General features: G+C 44.9%; 1 protein-coding gene across 6 annotated transcripts in view; it reads right to left on the minus strand.

The window, feature by feature from the left end:
• LOC118397695 (RNA-binding motif, single-stranded-interacting protein 3-like) overlaps positions 1-25477 on the minus strand; it is a 348179-nt gene that overhangs the window by 131807 nt on the left and 190895 nt on the right. For all 6 annotated transcript variants that reach the window (XM_052470599.1, XM_052470597.1, XM_052470596.1 and 3 more), the window contains one exon: positions 19562-19620. In XM_052470599.1, coding sequence (XP_052326559.1) covers positions 19562-19620 — 59 coding nt within the window. The remainder of the gene's footprint in view (positions 1-19561; positions 19621-25477) is intronic.

The raw sequence follows: 25477 nt of genomic DNA on the forward strand, positions 1-25477 counted from the left end.
ATGACACCAAGGCCAATTTCTTCACTTCACTGTCATTGGCGAAGAAGTTGCTTGCAAAGACAACAAGTCTGGCATGATGAGAGGGAGCTCAAATAAGGCACCTGCACAGCCGTTGTACTCGAAAACGGTGCTGAAGAACGAGACACAATAAAGAAGGCCGGAGACTATTACGCACGACATCCAAACAAAAAGGTACTGATGGCAAAGTGTGAAAGTTACAAACATTGTGTCAACTGTAAGGACAAGGGATAACAGCCAAATTACATTTTCTTTCCCTTTATTTAACTAGGCAAATCAGTTAAGAACAAATTCTCAACTGATGCGATTGCGTGAAGACCCACATAGGCAGGAGCTGACAATCGTTTGATATTTTTGACTGCTGTCATAGTACAGTAGATGGTATAGAGTACAGTATATACATATAAGATGAGTAATGTAGGGTATGTAAACATTATATTAAGTGTCATTGTTTAAAGTGGCTAATGATACATGTTTTCCATCCATTTTTCCATTATTAAAGTGGCTGGAGTTGAGTCAGTATGTTGGCAGCAGCCACTCAATGTTAGTGGGGCTGTTTAACAGTCTGATGGCCTTCTCCTGAGGTTGAAAAGGAGCTGCTGCGCCTTCTTCACCACGCTGTCTGCGTGGGTGGACCAATTCAGGTTGTCCGTGAAGTGTATGCCGAGGAACTTAAAACTTACTACCCTCTACACTACTATCCCGTCGATGTGGATAGGGGGGTGCTCCCTCTGCTGTTTCCTGAAGTTCACGATCACGCACCCTTGATCCCGCTGTTGAGGATCAGCGGGGTGGAGATGTTGTTACTTATCCTCACCACCTGGGGGCGGCCCGTCAGGAAGTCCAGTACCTAGTTGTACAGGGCGGGGTCGAGACCCAGTGTCTCGAGCTTGATGACGAGTTTGGAGGGTACTATGGTGTTAAATGCTGAGCTGTAGTCGATGAACAGCATTCTCACATAGATATTCCTCTTGTCCAGATGGGTTAGGGCCGTGTGCAGTGTGGTTGCGATTGCGTCGCCTGTGGACCTATTGGGGCGTTAAGCAAATTGGAGTGTGTCTAGGGTGTCAGGTAGGGTGGAGGTGGTATGGTACTTGACTAGTCTCTCAAAGCACTTCATGATGACGGAAGTGAGTGCTACGGGGCAATAGTCATTTAGCTCAGTTACCTTAGCTTTATTGGGAATAGGAACAATGGTGGCCCTCTTGAAGCATGTGGGAACAGCAGACTGGGATTAGGATTGATTGAATATGTCCGTAAACCCACCAGCCAGCTGGTCTGTGCATGCTCTGAGGACGCGGCTGGGGATGCCGTCTGGGCCTGCAGCCTTGCGAGGGTTAACACGTTTAAATGTTTTATTCACGTCGGCTGCAGTGAAGGAGAGTCCGCAGGTTTTGGTAGCGGGCCATGTCAGTGGCACTGTATTGTCCTCAAAGCGAGCAAAGAAGTTGTTTAGTCTGTCTGGGAGCAAGACATCCTGATCCATGACGTGGCTGGTTTTCTTTTTGTAATCCATGATTGACTGTAGACCCTGCCATATACCTCTTGTGTCTGAGCCGTTGAATTGCGACTCTACTTTGTCTCTATACTGACGCTTAGCTTGTTTGATTGTCTTGCGGAGGGAATAGCTACACTGTTTGTATTCGGTCATGTTTCCGGTCACCTTGCCCTGGTTAAGAGCAGTGGTTTGCGCTTTCAGTTTCGCATGAATGCTGCCATCAGTCCACGGTTTCTGGTTTGGGAATGTTTTAATATTTGTGATGGGTACAACAGCGCCGATGCACTTGCTAATAAACTCGCTCACCGATTCAGCCTATTCGTCAATGTTGTTGTTTGACGCAATGCGGAACATATCTCAATCCACGTGATCGAAGCAATCTTGAAGCGTGGAATCAGATTGGTCGGACCAGCGTTGAACAGACCTGAGCGCGGAGCTTCCTGTTTTAGTCTCTGTTTATAGGCTGGGAGCAACAAAATGGAGTCGTGGTCAGCTTTTCTCGAAAGGAGTGCGGGGGAGGGCCTTATATGCATCGCAGAAGTTAGAATAACAATGATCCAGGGTTTTACCAGCCCTGGTAGGTAGCACAATCGATATGCTGATAGAATTTAGGGAGTCTTGTTTTCAGATTAGCCTTATTTTATTTTGATGTTATAAATAAGCTGTTACAATGTTCCAAAACCTATGCTTTCTATTTCATAGTTGCAACAAACGCACTCCACAATTAAATATATTGAACACTTTGTGTTTTTTTATTCAATGTTTTTACATACAGCCTACGGACGGACCCCCCTTCATCTAATGTAAATTATATTGTCTTATTCGAAATAAAATAAACACAACCAAGTTATTATTTTTGCTATAGCATATATGAAATGTAGGCTATTAATTACAATGTTAGAATGTTGGAGTCAGAAGGACTGCTCATTAGCTTGAAGGGGGGTCCGTCAAGACTCAGCGGTTTTAGTGTTAAGTGGGCGTGAACATTGCTGAATGGACCTGAACAAAGAGGAGCTCCGAGCACTTAACAAAATCTTTAATGGGCATTTATCCTACTTGTCTCCTAAGTGGGATAACACATTTTTAGTTTTTTTCTCGAATCACATCGTATGATATCCCTTTTTGGAGCTTTGATCTTTTGTAATCTGTAAAAAAATATATATATATTAAAAAGCAAATCAGATTTTTCGACATAAACCCCCTTTGGGACATGCCATCACAAATGATTGAATTACATTCAAAAAGCTTTATTGACATGGAAAGTGTAACAACATACATTGCCAAAGCAAACATATAGAAATGTATCAAATCAATGATGACACAGATTTATTTCAAGCGAGGAAGTGTCACATACGGAGCTAAAGGCATAGCAATGTAAAACCCTAATTGATTATATACTGAATGTCGTAGGATATCCGATAGACCAATGGCAAACAATGACAAACATGGTTGACCATTGCCTAGGACTAATGACCACAAGGCTAATACGACTCAATTTATGGGAGTGTTTATATAGTTAGTTGACCCTGTTATTTCCACCACCACGTCCCTCAATAAAGTTTTTGATTAATTCATTACATGAAGCAATGGGACATTGGTCATGTTTTCATGCTCGTAGCTTTACCCTTGTTTACTTAGCCCCTATCAAAACATTGGAGGGAACATAGGAACCCTTGACAATACGTTTTTAAAAGGGGACTTTTATGAGACGTATTTAGTAAGTCTTTGGGGTTTTGAACAGCGGCCAGCCCTTTCCCCGGCGGGCATGGTGGGTGGGTGGGTGATGGTTTGGGCGAGCTGCATTGCGGTGAGCAGAGCAAACAGTAAGGCAATGTGGGGGGGTAGGGGGGTTGAAAAGCTTACTGGATAGAATTCTGGACAAGCTGTGTCTGTGTCTGTGTGTGTGTGTGTGTGTGTGTGTGTGTGTGTGTGTGTGTGTGTGTGTGTGTGTGTGTGTGTGTGTCTGTGTCTGTGTCTGTGTCTGTGTGTGTGTGTGTGTGTGTGTGTGTGTGTGTGTGTGTGTGTGTGTGTGTGTGTGTGTGTGTGTGTCTGTGTCTGTGTCTGTGAGTCTGTGTGGCTAGCTGCAGCCAAGCCAAGGCCGGGTTGGTTGGTCCCGCTTCAAACCCAGACAAGAGAATCCTCACTAGGTTCTGCATTCCTCCTCCTGCACTGGGTGACTGGCGATAAATAAAATGAGGCTCCCAGAGCCCGTCTTGTGGCTGCTGTCCATGCACCAACACACCAGCATTGTGTGTGTGTGTGTGTGTGTGTGTGTGTGTGTGTGTGTGTGTGTGTGTGTGTGTGTGTGTGTGTGTGTGTGTGTGTGTGTGTGTGTGTGTGTACGTGTCTTAACTGAGGCGATGTATGAAAATGTTATCTTTGGGTTGGAGACCTCTGACCACATCAGTCACATCAGGGCATAACAGCACAGTGAGTTGACATATCACAATGGCACCACTTCCCCCTCACAGACACACCGGTAGGACAGACGTGTTTTCCTCTTGGCTCCTCTGCACACATACACACACCCAAAAGCACACTTCTCATAGAAACACACGCGCGCGTATAATATGTGTGCACACTCACACGCACAACATACAGACCAGAACACACAGCTTTTACACATTAATTTACCGTTCACGCATTCAATGTCAACCTGTCGGCCTAATGCTCGGGGACAATATCTCATTTATTGTAAAATAATTATTATTCTTTTATATGAGACACTACAGGTGAGATAGTGGTACAGGCAATTCACTTATCAACCCTGCAACATGGATTTATGGGCGATTCATCTCTCGCTGATGCACCGTATTGGCGTCATTGTATTTCTTGTCATTTTCTCCCAGGTATAAAAGTGTCCTTGGCAGCATCCCAAATGGCCCCCTCTCTTCCCCACATAGTGCACCACTTTTGACCAGAGCCTTATCGGTCCTGGTCAAAAATAGTGCATTATACAGGGAGTAGAGTGCCATTTGGGACATAGCTCTTATCTATGAGCTGCAGTGGCTTGCTGAGGGAAGAGTGCCAGGGCACAGGGCCAAGGAGACCCAGACAGCACAGCTCACTGGTACCATACATTACAGACTGTGGCATCAGGAACAACCTCATTCTGTAATAGCCTTGGGTATAGACACTACAGGCTGGTTTCCCGGACAGTTCTGGACTAAAAAGCATTTTCAATGGATATTCTCTATTCAGCATGCTTTTTAGTTCAGGACTAGGCTTCATCTGTGTCCAGGAAACTGTCCCTATGGGTTTTGAACCAACATATGGGTATGGATCTCTACCTCAATCATCATCTGATCAATAACCTTCTGCATTCTGCCTCCCTTAGCTGCAGGATTTGTTTATTGATCTGCTTTCTGCCTGCATCACTTTTACTGTAGTAGAACTCAATCTTACTGTAAAAAAACTGCTTATTGTAAAACTGTCACAGGTTAGTGCAGCAGAACAGGAAATCAACCAGGGGCTGTAGATATGAGATTATCACCTTGACTATTCAAATACTGAAGCATTTTCATATCTGGGCTTTAATGAATCCTTCCTTCCCTCTATCTTTCGCCTTCCTACCAAACGTATAGTTCAACACCATACAGTCCAGCTGCTGTAGTATTTTACTCAAATTCCCATCAATCAAAACAAGTAACTGGGTTGCTGAGGTTCAGTCATTCCAAAACCAACAGTGCTGTTGCACAGTCGATTTAACTGATGTGCAGTTCACATTGTTTTGTATGAATAATTAAGAATTATGAGGACTATCATAAGTCTTCCAATCACAAATGTTCCAACATGATTTGTGGACTCCAAAAGCGATCTATATTGAGATAAGACGTGACTGAACTACCCAGTTACTAAGATGGACAGCTCAGGTTTGAACAGTGCTCAGTTCACAGTGTTTTATGTTAAGATCCATTTGGATGAGAGAGAATTACAAAATGGGCCAGTCTTGACTAAATGGCTAGCCTGATTTAAAAAGACCCCAAAACCAGCCTTTAAATTATAATTAGCATATTTTAAGGACACCTCTCGCAGGCAACTGGTGTTAATTGATCTGAGTGGGCAGAATAATGCTAGTGAGAAAATATCCTAAACACACAGCAGACCTGGTCTCCATTCAGATGTGTAATTGCCTTCGCCACTCAGTTACACAGTAATACACAGTAACTACATTGTCTTGTTAGCCTTAAAAGTGTAACACTGCATCATCTGAAGAGCTCTTGAGAGGGAGGAAGATACCCGCAGGGTGTGAATTACTTGTCAAAAGGTTGTTAAAGGTAAAACTCCGTTAAATGATCTTGTGGCACCGCAGATCTTGAGATAAGAGAGATGCAAGACTTCGCTCTCACACGGTCACACACAGTATCTGCGCACGTGCTTGAGTTTGCTTCACGCTGTTGGAGCGTGGTAGCCAGGGCACCAAAACAGTGGAGAGGTTGAGCCTCACGCTTCAATGCTCTTAGTCGTTGAGGATATTGACCCACTATGCTGTTTACTTTCTGCATCTACGTCATATCGCTGAGTCTACCTTGAAGATAGATGATCTGGCAGAACACTGGACTGGCAATAGTGACCCACGCATATTTGAAAAGGGTGCAAACAAACAAACAAACAAACAAACAAACACACACACACACAAACAAACACACAAACACAAACAAACAAACAAACACACACACACACACACACACACACACACACACACACACACACACACACACACACACACACACACACACACACACACACACACACACACACACACACACACACACACACACACACAGGGGGGCTAGAAAACACTGGTTCCTGAGGGATACTCAATGTCTGAAATGTAATTTGACTATTTAAGTAATTTACGTCATAGGCTAGAATGTCAACAGACCTTAAACAGTGGCAGATTACATGAAAAAGTGAAAATCCTTAAGTCCACAAAGCTAAGGGTTCTAGAAGGAAAATGACAGTGACATTTTGTGCTACATGTACATCCAGTTTAGCCTGATTGTTGATGCGGGTTGGAGTACAGCGACATAATCAAATCAAGTCAAATGTTAATTGTCAGATGCTTCTTAAAACAACAGGTGTAGACTAAGTGAAATGCTTACTTACGGGCCCTTCCCACCAATGCAGAGAAAATAAATAATTGAATATTAACAAGGAATGAATACACATTGAGTAACGATAACTTGGCTATATACACAGGGTACCAGTAACGAGTCGTTGTGCAGGTGTACGATGTAATTGAGGTGGAGATACAGTACCAGTCAAAAGTTTGGACACACCTACTCAGTCAAGGGTTTTTCTTTATTTGTACTATTTTCTACATTGTAGAATAATAGTGAAGACATCCAAACTATGAAATAACACATATGGAATCATGTGGTAACCAAACAAGTGTTAAACAAATCAAAATAAAATTTATATTTTAGAATCTTAAAAGTAGCCATCCTTTGCCATGATGACAGCTTTGCACACTCTTGGCATTATCTCAACAAACCATGCTTGTCCAACAGTCTTGAAGGAGTTCCCACATATGCTGAGCATTTGTTGGTTGCTTTTCCTTCACTCTGCAGTCCAACTCATCCCAAACCATCTCACGCTGGTAGGCAGGCATTGTAAATAAGAATTGTTCTTAACGGACTTGCCTAGTTAACCTCTTGCTCCTACCTGGCACGCAGGCGTCCCATCTAGAGCTCTGGAAATGCAAATGCGCTACACTAAATGCTAATAGTATTAGTTAAAACTCAAACGTTCATTAAAATACACATGCAGGGTATTGAATTAAAGCTACACTCGTTGTGAATCCAGGCAACAAGTCAGATTTTTAAAATGCTTTTCGGCGAAAGCATGAGAAGCTATTATCTGATAGCATGTAACACCCCAAAAGACCCGCAGGGGACGTAAACAAAATAATTAGCATAGTCGTCGCTACACAAACCGCACAAATAAAATATAAAACATTCATTACCTTTGACCATCTTCTTTGTTGGCACTCCTAGATGTCCCATAATCACTATTGGGTCTTTTTTTCGATTAAATCGGTCCATATATAGCCTAGATATCGATCTATGAAGACTGTGTGATAAACTGAAAAAATAGCGTTTCATAACGTAACGCCATTTTTTAAAATTCAAAAAGTCGACGATAAACTTTCACAAAACACTTCGAAATACTTTTGTAATGCAACTTTAGGTATTAGTACACATTAATAAGCGATAAAATTCATCAGGAGGCGATGTCAATTCTATAGGTGTCCGTCTCGAAAAAATGTCTGGAGAGAGCTCGACCAAAACATCCGGTCGGTTAGACCAAGAATCAAAGCTGAATCAAATGACAAGACTCTAGACAACGTGTGGAAGCTGTAGGCACTGCAACCTCGGCCTCATTTAATTCGGTTCACTTTGAACAATTCCTGGAAGTAGCGCAAGGATATTTATTTCCATTTTCAGTGATCAGATTTTCCTGCACTTTTCGATGAAACGCACGTTCTGTTATAGTCACAGCCGTGATTTAACCGTTTTTATAAACGTCTGAGTGTTTTCTATCCACACATACTAATCATATGCATATACTATATTCCTGGCCTGAGTAGCAGGGCGCTGAAATGTTGCGCGATTTTTAACAGAATGTTCGAAAAAGTAGAGGGTCGACTTAACAGGTTAAATAAAGGTTAAATATATCTATATTGTTTAAAATAGTCATGAGGTCAGGTGATTGTGGAGGCCAGGTCATCTGATGTAGCACTCCATCACTCTTCTTCTTGGTAAAATAGCCCTTGCACAGCCTGGTGTGTTGGGTCATTGTCCTGTTGAAAAACAAATTGTAGTCCCTCTAAGTGCAAACCAGACGGGATGGCGTATCGCTGCAGAATGCTGGTAGCCATGCAGGTTAAGTGTGCCTTGAATTAGAATTTAAATCCCAGACAGTGTCACCAGCAAAGCACCCCCACACCATCACATCTCCTCCTCCATGCTTCACGGTGGGAAGCATGGACTGTCGTTTCTCTTTGCTTATTTAAGCTGGTCTTGCCATAATATGGACTTGGTCTTTTACCAAATAGGGCTATCTTCTGTATACCACCCCTACCTTGTCGCAACACAACTGATTGGCTCAAACGTATTAAGAAGGAAAGAAATTCCAAAAATGTACATTTTAACAAGGCACACCTGTTAATTGAAATACATTCCAGGTGACTACCTCATGAAGCTGGTTGAGAAAATGCCAAGAGTTTGCAAAGCTGTCATCAAGGCAAAGGGTGACTACTTTGAATAATCTAAAATCTAAAATATATTTTGATTTGTTTAAGACTTTTTTGGATTCCATGTGTTATTTTATAGTTTTAAAGTCTTCACTATTATTCTACAACGTAGAAAACAGTAAAAATAAAGAAGTTTGTCCAAACTTTTGTCTGTTACTGTATATATCACATTTACATAAGCATTCAGGCCCTTTACTCAGTACTTTGTTGAAGCACCTTTGGCAGCGATTACAGCCTCGAGTATTCTTGGGTATGACGCTACAAGCTTGGCACAACTGTATTTGGGAAGTTTCTCCCATTCTTCTCTGCAGTTCCTCTCAAGCTCTGTCAGGTTGGATGGGGAGCGTCGCTGCACAGGTATTTTTATGTCTCTCCAGAGATATTAGATCGGGTTCAAGTCCAGGCTCTGGCTGGGCCATTCAGAGACTTGTCTCGAAGCCACCTGCGCTGGCTTGGCTGTGTGTTTAGGGTCGTTGTCATGTTGGAAGATTAACCTTCACCCCAGTCTGAGGTCCTGAGCGCTCTGGAGCAGGTTTTCATCAAGAATCTCCGTCATGTCCCTTTTACTGAGGAGTGGCTTCCGTCTGGCCACTCTACGATGAAGGCCTGATTAGTAAAATGCTGCAGAGATGGTTGTCCTCCTGAAAGAGCTCTGTCAGAGTAACCAATGGGTTCTTGGTCACCTCCCTAACCAAGGCCCTTCTCTCCCAATTGTGCAGTTTGGCCAAGTGGCCAGCTCTAGTTAGAGTCTTGGTTTTTCCAAACCTTTACCATTTAAGAATTGAGGCCACTGTGTTCTTGGGGACCTTCAATGCTGCAGAAATGTTTTGGTACACTTCTCCAGATATGTACCTCGACACAATCCTGTCTTGGAGCTCTATGGACAATTCCTTCGACTTCATGGCTTGGTTATTGCTCTGACATGCACTGTCAACTGTGGGACCTTATATAGACAGGTGTGTGCCTTTTCAAAATCAATTGAATTTACCACAGGTAGACTCCAATCAAGTAGTAGAAACATCTCAAGGATGATCAATGGAAACAGGATGCACCTGAGCTCAATTTTGAGTCTCATAGCAAAGGGTCTGAATAATTATGTAAATATTATTTTCAATAAATTTGCAACAATTTCTAAAATCCTGTTTTCGCATTGTCATTGTGGGGTATTGAGTGTAGATTGATGAGTAAACATTTTTTTGGAATCCATTTTAGAATAAGGGTATAACGTAACAAAATGTGGAAAAAACGAAGGGGTTTTAATACTTTCCGAATGCACTGTACATATAGGTAGGGATAAAGTGACTAGGCAACAGGACAGATAATCACCTCAGCAACTGTGGCAGAATGCACAAAAATGGGCAGACAGAGACAATATTTTAACAAAGCATAGATCAAGAGGGGCCTCCGAAAAATACATCTCCAATGCAGAGGCAAACATAAAAACCATGAGAAGGACAAAGTGTTCCTTTATTTTTCATGCACGGCCCTCTTTGTCCCTCAGCTCTGATTCATTCATAAGGAACAGCCAAGCCGCTCCCATCTACCCTTATTCATTCATTTCTGATTTATTCCTTCCTTAACTAATCAAGGATATGATCATTACTCCGGAAGATGCAGGGGCGAACCCCGAACCCCTTGCAGGTCAGGGGAAGGCTGTGGCCCCCATTGTGGTTACCACAATAGCGACGGTGACACTGGGATAAAAAATGGTGGTAGATACGCCCTCGCCCTCGACTGATAACCCTCAAGGCTGTTTGTCGATGGACTGGGAGGGAAGAGAGCTCAACAGTGTTGTATAAGGATGGAAGTGACGTCAAACACAAGCAAGGATGGTGTCAGAGCTCAGGGCTCATGACACAGAGACAGTGCTGCTGTCCCTCGGGGCATTGGTCTCCCGGCCGGCCAGCCCTGGAAGTGAAGCGGCGACCACACTGCCAGCGGAAGCAGCACAGGAAGTGGAGGGGGGGACAAAAGGTCACTGCTGGAGGAATGTGGTGGCCGGGTTCTATTTACGACGTGCTCACCCATTTAGACGCCAGCTTGGTGGGTGGCCAACTTGGAAGGCGAGAGAGCGCCTTGGCTTAAAGGAATGGGATATGGAAAAGGGAGGGAGATGGAAGCGGGGGGGGGCTTGAGCTGTGTGAGGCTCTGCAGCAAAACAAGAACGGGTGGAGTACGGGGGGACACCACATTGAGGTTTCGCGACGCCACCCGATCAATGGAATTCTTTCATTGCGATTACAAATTAAGGGCATTACTTCACATGCAAACAGGGGACAGGCGTACACTCTTCTCATTATGCCTCTCTCTCACCTGTTTCTCCATAGCTTGCCTCTTTCTGGAATCGTTTTTGGGAAGAGAGAAGCATTCTGGAAGAGGTCTGCTGCTGGCCGCACTTAAGTTGAGATTCTCATCTGCACATAATTCATTTTCAAAGGGCAGAGGGGCTGCAGAGAGAATCCCTAATTGCGCCGGCAACATAGACAAATGTTTATATCTCGGCCCCTCTAATGAGAAACCGATAATGGATGCAAACAGCACTCGCTTGCCTTTCTCTTTCCACTTCCCAGAAATGCACACGGGACAATCCAAAACAGGCCTTCTTGGAGAGCACAACCTCATTCATCAATTCTCCTTTATGCTCGGCATCATGCAATACTCTACTAAGCCATCGACGTAGCCATAAATCTAATTTTTATAGAGACTAACATTTGCAGATATTTCTCCATTAGAGGCTCACTCTGTGCAAGTGGGAGGTGTATGGATGCAGGCAATTGTAATGGCCAAGCCTAGTAGAAAGTGATGCACTACTTTATATACTGTATCTCTTCTATCTTTCTGACATTTAATCCAAATATAAATTCCCTGTCTTAGGTCAGTTAGGACCACCACTTGATTTTAAGAATGTGAAATATCAAAATAATAGTTGAGATAATAATTTATTTCAGCTTTTATTTCTTTAAATCACATTCCCAGTGGGTCAGAAGTTTACATACACTCAATTAGTATTTGGTAGCATTGCCTTTAAATTGTTTAATGTGGGTCAAACGTTTTGGGTAGCCTTCCACAAGCTTCTCACAATAAGTTGGGTGAATTTTGGCCCATTCCTCCTGACAAAGCTGGTGTAAATGAGTCAGGTTTGTAAGGCCTACTTGTTCTCACACACTTTTTCAGTTCTGCCCACAAATGTTCTATAGGATTGAGGTCAGGGCTTTGTGATGGCCACTCCAATACCTTGACTTTGTTGTCCTGAAGCCATTTTGCCACAACTTTGGAAGTATGCTTGGCGTCATTGTCCATTTGGAAGACCCATTTGCAACCGAGCTTTAACTTCCTGACTGATGTCTTGAGATGTTGCTTCAATATATCCACATAATTTTCATCCCTAATGATGCCATCTATTTTGTGAAGTGCACCAGTCCCTCCTGCAGCAAAGCACCCCAAAAACATGATGCTGCCACCCCCGTGCTTTAAGTTTGGGATGGTGTTCTTCGGCTTGCAAGCATCCCCCTTTTTCCTCCAAACATAACAATGGTCATTATGGCCGAACAGTTCTATTTTTGTTTTATCAGACCAGAGGACATTTCTCCAGAAAGTATGATCTTTGTCCCCTTGTGCAGTTACAAACCATAGTCTGGCTTTTTTTATGGCAGTTTTGGAGCAGTGGCTTCTTCCTTGCTGAGCGGCCTTTCAGGTTATGTTGATAAAGGACTCGTTTTACTGTGGATATAGATACTTTCGTACCTGTTTCCTCCAGCATCTTCACAAGGTCCTTTGCCGTTGTTCTGGGATATAGTTGCACTTTTCGCACCAAAATACGTTCATCTCTAGGAGACAGAAAGCGTCTCCTTACTGAGCAGTATGACGGCTGCGTGGTCCCATGTTATTTATACTTGCGTTCTATTGTTTGTACAGATGAACGTGGTACCTTCATGCATTTGGAAATTGCTCCCAAGGATGAACCAGACTTTTGGAGGTCTACAACTTTGCTTCTGAGGTATTGGCTGATTTCTTTTGATTGTCCCATGATGTCAAGCAAAGAGGCACTGAGTTTGAAGGTAGGCCTTGAAATACATCCACAGGTACACCTACAATTGACTCAAATTATGTCAATTAGGCTATCAGAAGCTTCTAAAGCCATGACATCATTTTCTGCAATTTTCCAAGCTGTTTAAAGGCACAGTCAACTTAGTGTATGTAAACTTCTGACCCACTGGAAATGTGATACAGTGAAATAATCTGTCTGTAAACAATTGTTGGAAAAATTACTTGTGTCATGCACAAAGTAGATGTCCTAACCGACTTGCCAAAACTATAGTTAACAAGAACTTTGTGGAGTGGTTGAAAAATTCGTTTTAATGACTCCAACCTAATTGTATATAAACTTCCGACTTCAACTGTAGACTGACCAGATGAATCCAGGTGAAAGCTATGATCCATTATTGATGTCAGTTGTTAAATCCATGTTACGGTTTTCTTCTGGTGATAGAGTCGGAACAAAATGCAGCGTGGTATTCTTGATACATGTTTAATGACGATGAAAAAACGAACAATACAAAAAAAAACAACGTAACGAGAAAACCTAACAGCCTATACTGGTGCACAAGCAAACACAGAGACAGGAACAATCACCCACGAAACACTCAAAGAATATGGCTGCCTAAATATGGTTCCCAATCAGAGACAACGATAAACACCTGCCTCTGATTGAGAACCACTCCAGACAGCCATAGACTATGCTAGAAAACCACACTAAGCCACAATCCCAATACCTACGAAAAAAATACCTACGAAAAACCCCAAGACAACACACCACATAAAAAACCCATGTCACAACCTGGCCTGACCACATATTAAAGAAAACACAAAATACTAAGACCAGGGCGTGACAATCCACTTCAATCAGTGAAGATGAAGTGGAGGAGAAAGGCTAAAGAAGGCATTGGATTGTGTATGTGTGCCATTTAGAGGGCGAATGGACAAGACACAATAGTTAAGTGTCTTTGAATGGGGTATGGTAGTAAGGAGCACCGGATTGTGTCAAGAACTGCAACGCTGCTGAGTTTTTCACGCTCAACAGTTCCCTGTGTGTATCAAGAATGGTCAACCACCCAAAGGAAATTGAGCCAACTGTGGGAAGCATTGGAGTGAACATGGGCCAGCATACCTGTGGAACGCTTGACACCTTGTAGAGTCCATGCCGAAACAAATTGAGGCTGTTCTCAGGGCAAAATTATTGCGTATGTGTTTTCCCAGGATTCAAATCCACTATCCTGGTGTTACAAGCATTATGCACTACCAACTGAGCTACAGAACAAAAATATAGCCTGGATGACAGGTGTCATTGAGGAACAACAACAGGCAGCTGAGAAGAGAACAAAACCGTGGGAGCCAATTATCTAATCTAATTTCGTACAATCCTGTGTGGTGTTGAACCGCCAGGCCGGCTTGCGAATCTCAGCCTCTGCGGCCTTATCTCCTGGCAGAGGAAACGGAGGTCCTTTAACGGGCTGAGGTCATTTCCTCTGCCTCGGGGCTCATAAAGGAAAATCTAAAATGTCTCCATTCGGTCAGCCCCTGCTTTCCTTCAAATGCCTGAGCTGCCTTTTTCATGTTTTTTTTTCAGGATAGCAAATTAGTGGTTTCGGTTCCCCAAGACCCTCAGATTAAGCAAACCCACATCTCACTCCTACTAAAAAACATCCAAAGGGAAGCAGGAGGGAACAATACAGGGACAGAGGGAGAGAATGCCTCCCCTCTTACCCACAGAGCTTGACGGCCCTTAAGCCTTTCACAACTTCCTGTTCCCATTGCTCTCCGGTCGGTCCAGGGCGTCAGCGATGGGAAGATGGAGAGGCTCATTCAGAGCCCGCACGATGCAGAGGTGGAAGGCAGTCACGCTGTGATGCTAGGCAGGCGGAGGATTGATAGATCTGCTGCTGGTTGCTGCAGGAGCCATAGAGTCCTAAGGCAGATGGATGAGTGTGTGGGTGGGGGTGTAGGCTGCGTGTGTGGAGGAGAGGAGAGGCTCTAGTATGCTCTGTGTTTTACAGAGTGCAAAAATGTGGAATGTACATGTGTGTGCTATTCTACGTGCATGTGTGCATTAATGTACATACAGTGGGGAGAACAAGTATTTGATACACTGCCGATTTTGCAGGTTTTCCTACTTACAAAGCATGTAGAGGTCTGTAATTTTTATCATAGGTACACTTCAACTGTGAGAGACGGAAAATCCAGAAAATCACATTGTATGATTTTTAAGTAATTCATTTGCATTTTATTGCATGACATAAGTATTTTATCACCTACCAACCAGTAAGAATTCCTGCTCTCACAGACATGTTAGTTTTTCTTTAAGAAGCCCTCCTGTTCTCCACTCATTAACTGTATTAACTGCACCTGTTTGAACTCGTTACCTGTATAAAAGACACCTGTCCACACACTCAATCAAACAGACTCCAACCTTTCCACAATGGCCAAGACCAGAGAGCTGTGTAAGGACATCAGGGTTAAATTGTAGACCTGCACAAGGCTGGGATGGGCTACAGGACAATAGGCAGGCAGCTTGGTGAGAAGGCAACAACTGTTGGCGCAATTATTAGAAAATGGAAGAAGTCCAAGATGACGGTCAATCACCCTCGGTCTGGGACTCCATGCCAGATCTCACCTCGTGGGGCATCAATGATCATGAGGAAGGTGAGGGATCAGCCCAGAACTACACGGCAGGACCTGGTCAATGACCTGAAGAGAGCTGGGACCACATTCTCAAAGAAAACCATTAGTAACACACTACGCCGTCATGGATTAAAATCCTGCAGCGCACGCAAGGTCCCCCTGCTCAAGCCAGCGCATGTCCAGGCCCGTCTGAAGTTTGCCAATGACCATCTGGATGATCCAGAGGAGGAATGGGAGAAGGTCATGTGGTCTGATGAGACAAAAATAGAGCTTTTTGGTCTAAACTCCACTCACCGTGTTTAGAGGAAGAAGGATGAGTACAACTCCAAGAACACCATCCCAACTGTGCAGCATGGAGGTGGAAACATCATTCTTTGGGGATGCTTTTCTGCAAAGGGGACAGGACGACTGCACCGTATTGAGGGGAGGATGGATGGGGCCATGTATCACGAGATCTTGGCCAACAACCTCCTTCCCTCAGTAAGAGCATTGAAGATGGGTTGTGGCTGGGTCTTCCAGCATGACAACGACCGGTAACACACAGCCAGGGCAACTTAGGAGTGGCTCCGTAAGAAGCATCTCAAGGTCCTGGAGTGGCCTAGCCAGTCTCCAGACCTGAACCCAATAGAAAATCTTTGGAGTGAGCTGAAAGTCCGTATTGCCCAGCGACAGCCCCAAAACCTGAAGGATCTGGAGAAGGTCTGTATGGAGGAGTGGGCCAAAATCCCTGCTGCAGTGTGTGTAAACCTGGTCAAGAACTACAGGAAACGTATGATCTCTGTCATTGCAAACAAAGGTTTCTGTACCAAATATTAAGTTCTGCTTTTCTGATGTATCAAATACTTATGTCATGCAATAAAATGCTAATTAATTACTTAAAAATCATACAATGTGATAGATTCCGTCTCTCACAGTTGAAGTGTACCTATGATAAAAATGTTTTGTTCTCCCCGCTGTATGTGTATGCAAGCTCAGTGGTGGAAAAAGTACCCAATTGTCATATTTGGGGCAGCAGGTAGCCTAGTGGTTACAGCGTTGGACTAGTAACCGAAAGGTTGCAAGATCGAATCCCCTTAGCTGCCCCTGAACAAGGCAGTTAACCCACTGTTCCTAGGCCGTCATTGAAAATAAGAATTTGCTCTTAACTGACTTGCCTAGTTAAATAAAGGTAAAAAAATACTTGAGTAAAAGTAAAGATACCTTAATAGAAAATGTAAGTAAAAGGTCACCCAGTAAAATCCTACTTGAGTAAAAATCTACATGTATTTGGTTTTGAATATACTTAAGTATCAAAAGTAAAAGTATAAATAATTTCAAATTCCTTATATTAAGCAAACCAGACGAAGCATGTGTTTAGTGAGTCTGCCAGATCAGAGGTACTAGGGATGACCAGGGATGTTCTCTCGATAAGTCTGTGAATTAGACTTTTTTTTAAAAAAAAGTAAAAGTATTCAAAAATGTAAATAGTAAAGTAAAGTACTGATACCCATAAAAACGACTTAAGTAGCCCTTTCACATATTTTTACTGAAGTACTTTACACCACTGGGCATGCTCGCGTGAATGTGTGTGTATAATGAGTGCATCCATGCATGCGTGATTGTGTGTGCGTGCGTGCGCAAGTGCATTTGTTTGTGTGTGTGTGTGTGTGGGGTACATCAGTGCCCAGCATATCTCGGTCTCTCTACAACAAACAGGTTCCTCTCCCACGCTTCAATATCAGTGTGTCTCGCATTTCTTTAATCTTTCCCAGAGATGACTGGTTGCTGACCTCATGCACCCTTCCCCTTTTTCTTGCGCTTTGCTGCATTCTCACTGAGCTGAACTAAATACAAATAACACATGAGAGGAGGGAGGGAGGATTGGCCTGGTTTGTTCCCGGCTCGGTGTCTGTCTGGTGGTGCCACCGTGTTGAAAAAGCACTGCCTCTGACATTTAAAGGAGCGCCAGGTCAAAAGGGCAGACGACTGAAAACAAAGTGATACCGGATCAGGGCGACGCGGTGTTCTTCTTATGATGGATACGAAACCTGCTCCAACCCGTACCCCGCCTTCCTGCATTCACCTTTACAAGGACGGAGGGGAGGAGAGAGCATGCTTTTGAAAGGAAAAATCTGTTTAGAAGCAGATTGAGTAGACTGGAGTAACCTCTGAACATTGACGCTATCATGAAAAAAAGTTGAGCGGGTATGTTACAACATTGGTGTCTCACTAGAAGAAAATCATTTCAGTTTAAGAAAAAAAATGCCGGTCGGGGTCAAGAAGACAAAAAAAACACAGGCAGTCTGTATCAAGCTCTCTAAAAATCTGAAATATATTGCACATGTATTTCAACATCAGTATGAAAGGAATGAGGCCCTGGCTGTCGATAGTGATCAGAGACATAGGTTACATGGTAGGGGTAAGCCAGAGATCTGCATTTATACAGAAACACATGGCTTCTGATGAGGCCGTGGAGCTATTGTGGCCTCTCTTCCTTTCTCCCTCTCTCTCCCGTCTTTCTGCCCTCCTCCCCATTCCCCTCCCTCGGTGCACAGGGCTGGACCATCATTTCCACTCGTAAAATACAGATGCTTATGCTTGGCTTTTGGCATCTCGGCAGCGCTGCATTCCAGGCAGGTGAGGTATGGGAAACTGGTCTCCCCCCACCCGCGAGTGCAGAGCCGAGTGCCTGGCCCTCCAGAGCATAACTCACCAGGCCAGTGCCCTGGTGAGAGAGGCTCTACTGTATTTCATCTCCACACCCTGCGATTTACTTCACACCTCTGGTGTATCTGTATACTCCCTCAATCCTCTCTTCCTGTTTTCCACCACCACCACCAACAAGGGGCCCAGGCTGACTTCTGATTGCCTACATGAGTCACCAGCAACAAATGGACATTCCTGTCATTTAGCAGATGCTCTTACCCAGAAGCAATTCGGGTTAAGTGCCTTGCTCAAGGGCACATCAGCTGATTTCTCACCTACGGTAGATGCCTCTGCGATTCGAACCAGTGACCCTTTGGTTACTGGCCCGACGCTCTTAACCACTAAGCTTCCTGCCGCCCCACACAAAGGAGGTTAAGCCAATCCGAGGCTTCTCCAGCCTTGAATCACGGAGGGTTGTTTTCCATGCAGGTAAGGACGGGTCGGAAGGCGGCATCACCTCGAAGGTGGGCGGCAATACAGAGCAAAGAGGCTGCAAAAAACAATTACCAAGTACTGATGGAACCTCAGTAGCGCTTAAACAGCGCTGTCATACACCTCAGGACTAATCTGTTGTTTTTCTTCTTCTCCCCCTCTACGACTGGCCATGAAACGGGTCTACACACCGTACGCAAACGGAGCTGCCGACAAATTTTTGGAATGGACCGTATATACGACACTCTTGTCGCTCCGTTTTGAGTGTGTAGCAGCCGTCAGAGGAGAGTGAACAGAAGGGAAACTACGGAAATGTATTTACAGTACAGTACCGGCTGAAGCGGGGAACACGTCTAGGAATAGCTTGAGATGTAAGACCAGAGCGATACTAAAGAACGTTTAACTGTCTCGTACTTTGCCTGTTCGCCCTCTCATTGGATATGTGCACTTGATTAGCGATTGAAACATTTGCCGCCGATATGACGGCTCCGTCGTTTGGTTTTGATGTGTCAACATGACACTCCTGGTGAGTGTACAGACAGCACAGGCTAACGCTGTTTTCCAAGACCCGGTTGAAAGAGGGGGAGATGAAAAGAGTCTATGGGGCCGTAGCTAGGGAGAGGCTGCACAACAACTGCCCATCGTCTGACGTCCTTCCGGCGAGCGAACTTCATTGTTGGGCCTAGTCATTAACCTCCATCCTTTCTCCAGCTAGCGGTAAACTGCTAAATCGTTGATTTGCGACATGCAGGTGCTTTCTTGACTGAGGTCTGTGCTCATGCCAGGGCTTGGCACCGAACGCTTCCTCTGACAACATCTGCTTTGATGAGTGATCGCTGCGCCGTGGACGGTGGCAGACACAAGGCTCTCGGTGGCTAACACAAGGCTCATCCCAAATGGCACCCCATTCCCTACATAGTGCCCTGGTCAAAAGTAGTGCACTACCAAGGGAATACGGTGCCATTTGGGATACATTGACTTTGGTGACATACCTTTGCACTGGTTGGTGTTCTTGTCCAGGATGGCCTTGGTTGACACTATTTTCCCATATCTGTGAAGAGAAGAGAGAAGCAGAATTACTCGGTGGAATGGTTCTAGGACATAACATCGGGAATATTCTTAGAATTCAGTAGTGCTATTACCATTACAGTAGGCTATTTTGTCCTCTCTCAATTCTCTAACCTCCACTTGGCCTAAAAATGTATAAATGTAGTGAGGCACGATTGCTCTCTTGATAACCATTACCGCTGCTGGGAAATAAACACAGCGGAAGTCAACACATCGGGAATGTCTACTACCACTTCATCTCTCCCATTAATCAAACAACTGCACTATGACTTGCTGTGGCAAAAACCCCATCGTTATGGACTGTATGTGGACTAGAGGACGACGGCATCAGGCTGCTCTGTGTGTGTGTGCCTGCCTGTGTGTTTGTGCCTGTGTGTATGCGTGCGTGCCTGTACTTGCCCTTGTGTGTGTGTGTGTGTGTGTGTGTGTGTGTGTGTGTGTGTGTGTGTGTGTGTGTGTGTGTGTGTGTGTGTGTGTGTGTGTACATAGGGAAGTGTGGAGCTTCCTGGCCCATATTTCACCAGCGGGGGATAATTGTGCCATTTCTCAACGCACAGCGAAGACTCTATTTATTGCATGCTGCGGTGGGGTGGGTGGCAGGCATGAACTGATGAGCACAAAGAGGAAAAACTACAGCCTGACACTCAGACTCCTGGATACCAATCAGACCGTTGTCTTGATGGGATCGAGACGCAGGGTAATTTTGACGGTGGCTGGGTCCCAAATGGCACCAGTTCCCAATATGCCTGGTGTCAAAAGTGCACCTCTATGGGAACAGGGCGCCATTAGGGACGCAGCCCGGCAGGCGGAAACTTAGCCTCATTGATACCAATCAGTCGATTGTATTTTATGGGAGCGAGAGACACAGGGTAATTTGACTTACCTGGTAAGAAATATCAACGGGGATTTGTATTCCCCGAGGGAGTTCGAGGGCGTCTCCCATGAGCAATAGAAAAGATTGGATTCAACACGGGGCTGGTGCATATATTTGATGCCATTGATATACTCAAAGCAAACATTGTATGCTTGTTATCGATGGTGCACTGTTGAGGAAAAAGCCTTGGTTTACACCTGCCGTGTCCTGTGCACGTGACAAATGAACTATGGTGGAGAGAAAAAACTGAACATACATTGGAAACTCAATGAAGTTACACATCGATTGTAACATTAACGTAGCACTAACTAAGGTGTGCATGTGTTTTCTGCGTGTCTGGTTGTGTGTATGTGCGAAAATGGGCAAGAGCGTGTGTGTGTGTGTGTGTGTGTGTGTGTGTGTGTGTGTGTGTGTGTGTGTGTGTGTGTGTGTGTGTGTGTGTGTACAGTCGGCTCGTTCTGGGAAACAGTTAAAAAGGCCTCCGATTGGCATGGGGTTGGGGAAAGTTCTCATTAGAACTTTGTTTGGGTCCACTGGGACCAGGAGACAACTCGTCTCATTAATTGTTAAAGATGGTTCATCAATGCATCGTGTCTGTGATCCAAAAATACCCGACAAAGACACCAGGAGTGGGATGAAAAGAAAAGGCAGAATCAGGCATCGAGCCCATCATGGAGAATATTGGTAATAAACAGGGAATACAAGCCGTGTACGAGCCACGTATATATGTTTGTGCATGCGAAGGTGTGTGTGTGTGTGTGTGTGTGTGTGTGTGTGTGTGTGTGTGTGTGTGTGTGTGTGTGTGTGTGTGTGTGGACACCGTGCTGGCGGCTTCTCTTCCATGACTTTGATGTGACAGAGACAGTCCCTGTGAAGCCCAGGTTTAACACTGGTGATGCTGTCGCTCTGCTCGAGCCGGTCTCCTCTAATCCTATTTCAATCACTGTCAGTCTCCGTCATCTCAGTCTTTAATGGTCCTAGTCAGTCCTCACCCAGTCCCTCTCTCGCTCTTTCCCTCTTTTTCTCTCTCTCCCTCGTTCCCTCTCCTCCTCTGTCCCTCTCCCAATTCTATCTCTCTCTGCGGTGGCGTAACACAGTTTCTCTCTCGGGGAAACAGTTAACGTCCTACAATTCTACTAATTTCGCCATGGGGCAAAGAGAAAAATTAGCATTGTAATATCTCACCTCCTGCTATTCTACACATTTTGCAATGAGGCTCAGAGAATTCGGCATTTTGAAATATCATTTCATGCTATTCTACACATATTGCCATGGGGTGGAGAGGAAAATGTGCAGTTTTACAGTTAATGTCATGGTATTCTACATATATTGAATTGAGGATGAGAGAATTTGGCATTTCTAAAGCTAACTTCCTGCTATTCTACACATATTGCCATGGGGCGGAGAGGACATCCTAACCAGCCTAATTGTAATGAATGGCATTAGAGGCATAATACTGATTTGACTTATGCAGGAAAATAAAACAAATGCATGTGATATATCAGAAATTGTGTAATAGAATGATTGTCAAGCTAAAATATTGTCATATGATCATACATACAGTTTATACGGGTTTCCTACCAGTGTTCTGTGTAAAAAAACTTCGGAAATATATGTAAACAGACCATAAATGTCTCAATTGATGTTTTCTTGGAAAGCTGAGAGTGCTATTATATGGTCAAATGTGGTATTGTCTTTCCCCCTCTTCCTCTCACTCTTTCTCCCTTCCTCTCTTCCTCTGCCAATCATTCCACCGCCATATCCAATCAATAATTCGAGACGACGAGACTAAAAAGGACACCCGCCCAATAAAAATACACTTTTTTATATGTGGTTCTATGCCGTTGAGAACATCGTACAAATTGAGGCAACTGTTAAAAGGCGTCATTCGTTCTAAAGCTTTCTAGGAATTGAAGCACGGTGCCTCGCCTCAACCGCAGCTTCTACTCTTCGGGTCTGACGACGAGACATTGGATCATATTGGATCCATTGAATATCTGCATCTCCTTTTTGCCCTCTCTGGGTGAAATGATCCAGGCATATTTCCGCCATTGCGCTGGGGGGTGAAGTGGTTCTTACATGGAGAGCAGACCAGAGCCAACACACATCACTGGTGCAGCTTTGCAGGAGGAGGGGTGAGGGGGACTGGCGGACCACCCAAGCGTGGCGTTGTCCCCCCGCTGGCTCTCCAAAGCGCCCTCGCTGTCTGCATGTCTGTTTGCTGCAGTAGACGTGTGAAGTGGCATGACAGGTAGGTGGGAAACAGCTCCAGGCAGTTTCTGCTCCATGTCTGTGTTTCCCTACCTCCCTTCTGCTGACCACATGGTATAACCACAACCTCTAGTGGATACAGTCAAACTCTCTCCTCTGTGTGTGTGTGTGTGTGTGTGTGTGTGTGTGTGTGTGTGTGTGTGTGTGTGTGTGTGTGTGTGTGTGTGTGTGTGTGTGTGTGTGTGTGTGTGTGTGTAAACACCCCAGGGTATCTGAAGAGGGGTCTGACAGGCCCTTGGGCCCCTAGGTTTGGGGAGGAGTTTGAAAGGTTGAAATTGAAAGAAAGTGATCCCGCTGTGGACTCCAGAGGCAGATGGGGGACCCTGGCTGTGTGGCGTCTGTGTCAGTTCATCTCTTGAGTTTTGCGTTTATATTACTCAATGTTTGATGGTAATTTAAGAGACAGGTGTCACTGTTTTTACACATATTCTGAATGAGCAGGTACGGCTAGAGGGAGAGAGAGAGTGGTAGACAGAGGAAGAGGAAGAGGGATAGATTGAAAGCAGGAAAGTGAGAGATGGCACCATACTTTAGTGCAACGTTCCGGGTTGAGTTAGTGCCACGTTCCGGTTGACCCGCAAGCTCAACCGACTCCCCCTCAGAGCTCTAAAGGTGATCCTGACAGACAGGGGTCAAATCACAGCTATTAGTGCTTTGGGCCATTAAGGACTAGGACCAGTTGACCTGGGAGCATGGGAGCTTCCCCTATAGAACAGAGGGTTAAGGGCAGGGGAGTGTTCCAAATGGCACTATATTTCCCTATATAGTGCACTACTTTTGACCAGAGCCCAGGGAGCTATATAGGGAACAGGGTGTCATTTAGGACGCAGGCCCAGTCTCACAGTGAACTGCAGAGACAGACAGGCAGGTGCTGCGCACTGTTGAACTAGCCTGCTCTATCCTGATGGACACCTGGCATTGGGGGGGAGACCCGCTGGTCACTCAAGTAGCACTGAATCAAAATCAATCACGAGCCACTCTCCTGAGCTGTACTTGTGTACTGTAGAGGGACCTGCCCTTTGAAGATATCCCACAGTATGGCCGCTGCACTACCACGGTACAAGATGTCACCGTTGTCGGTTCTTAAGCTCTTCTCTCCCTGCATCTATCAGGTGATACAATGGTTTTCTGTGAACTGTAGGTCTAAGCTCTTTGGCCCTCCTCACCCTCTGGTCCCACCCACTGTGGAACGTATTCCCACTGCTGGAAGACAACAGTTCTATTTCTAAATGTCATCTTGACGTTTCTGCATTTGAAATTAATTGTGATGGCTCCCCTGGCAACGACGGCCCTCTGACAAATGGTGACCGGGTGAATTAGGCCAATACTTTGCTGGCTCACTCACAAGATGACATGTCAACTGGCCCAGGGCTGGAAAAAACTCCAAGCTTGGGTTGCATTTCCTCCTTACGATTCTGTTAGCCACCCATCCGGGATCCGGCCCTTCGTCACCTTTAAGGGGCTCTGACTGAGGCTAGCCTGACAAGTGTCGGCCATGGTTGAGCATCACCAGTGTTAAATAGCAGTGTCGGCCATGGTTGAGTTAGCACCTGCAGCTGACCTGAGAATGATTTAGTGGTGATGTTCTTGTCAACCCAGGATCTGTATCAGGCCAAAAATAACAACACACACACACACACACACACACACACACACACACACACACACACACACACACACACACACACACACACACACACACACACACACACACACACACACACACACACACACACACACACACACACACACACACACACACACACACACAGGATAATGCATTTCTGACAGGTAGTGCTGGTGAAAGATGTTGGCCGATCATCAGATAGGAGCTCATCACAGATATCTCCACCCACAGGGAGGGCAGGAGGGAGAGAGAGAAAGTAAAGAGAGAGGGGGGGAACAAGAGCGAGAGAACAAGAGGACGTGAGAGAGAGAACAAGAGAGAGTGAGCGACTACAGGGTCTCCACTATAGATATGGAGTGCTTTTAATGGAGTGAGTGGGAGAGAAAAATGGCAGTGTGTTTGTGTGTGTGTGTGTGTGTGTGTGTGTGTGTGTGTGTGTGTGTGTGTTTGTACGTACGTGTGTGTGTGTGTGTTTAATAGAATGAGTAATAGGCATATGGCTATTTTCCACAGTACCACAGTTCTCTTTCAGGCTTCAGCGTTCCAAAATAGCTCCTGTTTGTCCACGGCCGTCTACAACCTGTCAAGCCGACATGCCACGCATTTCTGTCTGACACGCACAAATGAACACATCTCATCTGTGTTGCTTTCTCCACACTACTCCAGATGAAAGGGAAAGAGAGAGAAAGAGGGGGAAGGGACGGAGAGTGTCAAAGTATCTGGGAGGGAAACTGTAGAGTCCCGAGCGCTGGGCTTCCTGCCCTCACGTCAACCAGTCTTAAGGCTGACGGCTGCTGTACCTGTAATGGATGGGGTGGAGCTTTCATTTGACATTTTAGTCATTTAGCAGACACTCTTATCCAGAGTGACTTACGGTTAAGTGCTTTGTTCAAGGGCACATCGGCAGATTTTTACCTAGTCCTCTCTGGAATTCGAACCAGCGACCTTTCGGTTACTGGCCCAAAGCTCTTAACCGCTAGGCTACCCGACGCTTCCCAGCAGAGTGGGTGTACTGGCTGTAACTGGCTGTAAAGAAACAAACAGAGGGAGTGCCTATGAAAAGCCAAG

This window comes from Oncorhynchus keta, chromosome 19 (genome assembly GCF_023373465.1).
Source record: "Oncorhynchus keta strain PuntledgeMale-10-30-2019 chromosome 19, Oket_V2, whole genome shotgun sequence".
Lineage (NCBI taxonomy): Eukaryota > Metazoa > Chordata > Actinopteri > Salmoniformes > Salmonidae > Oncorhynchus > Oncorhynchus keta.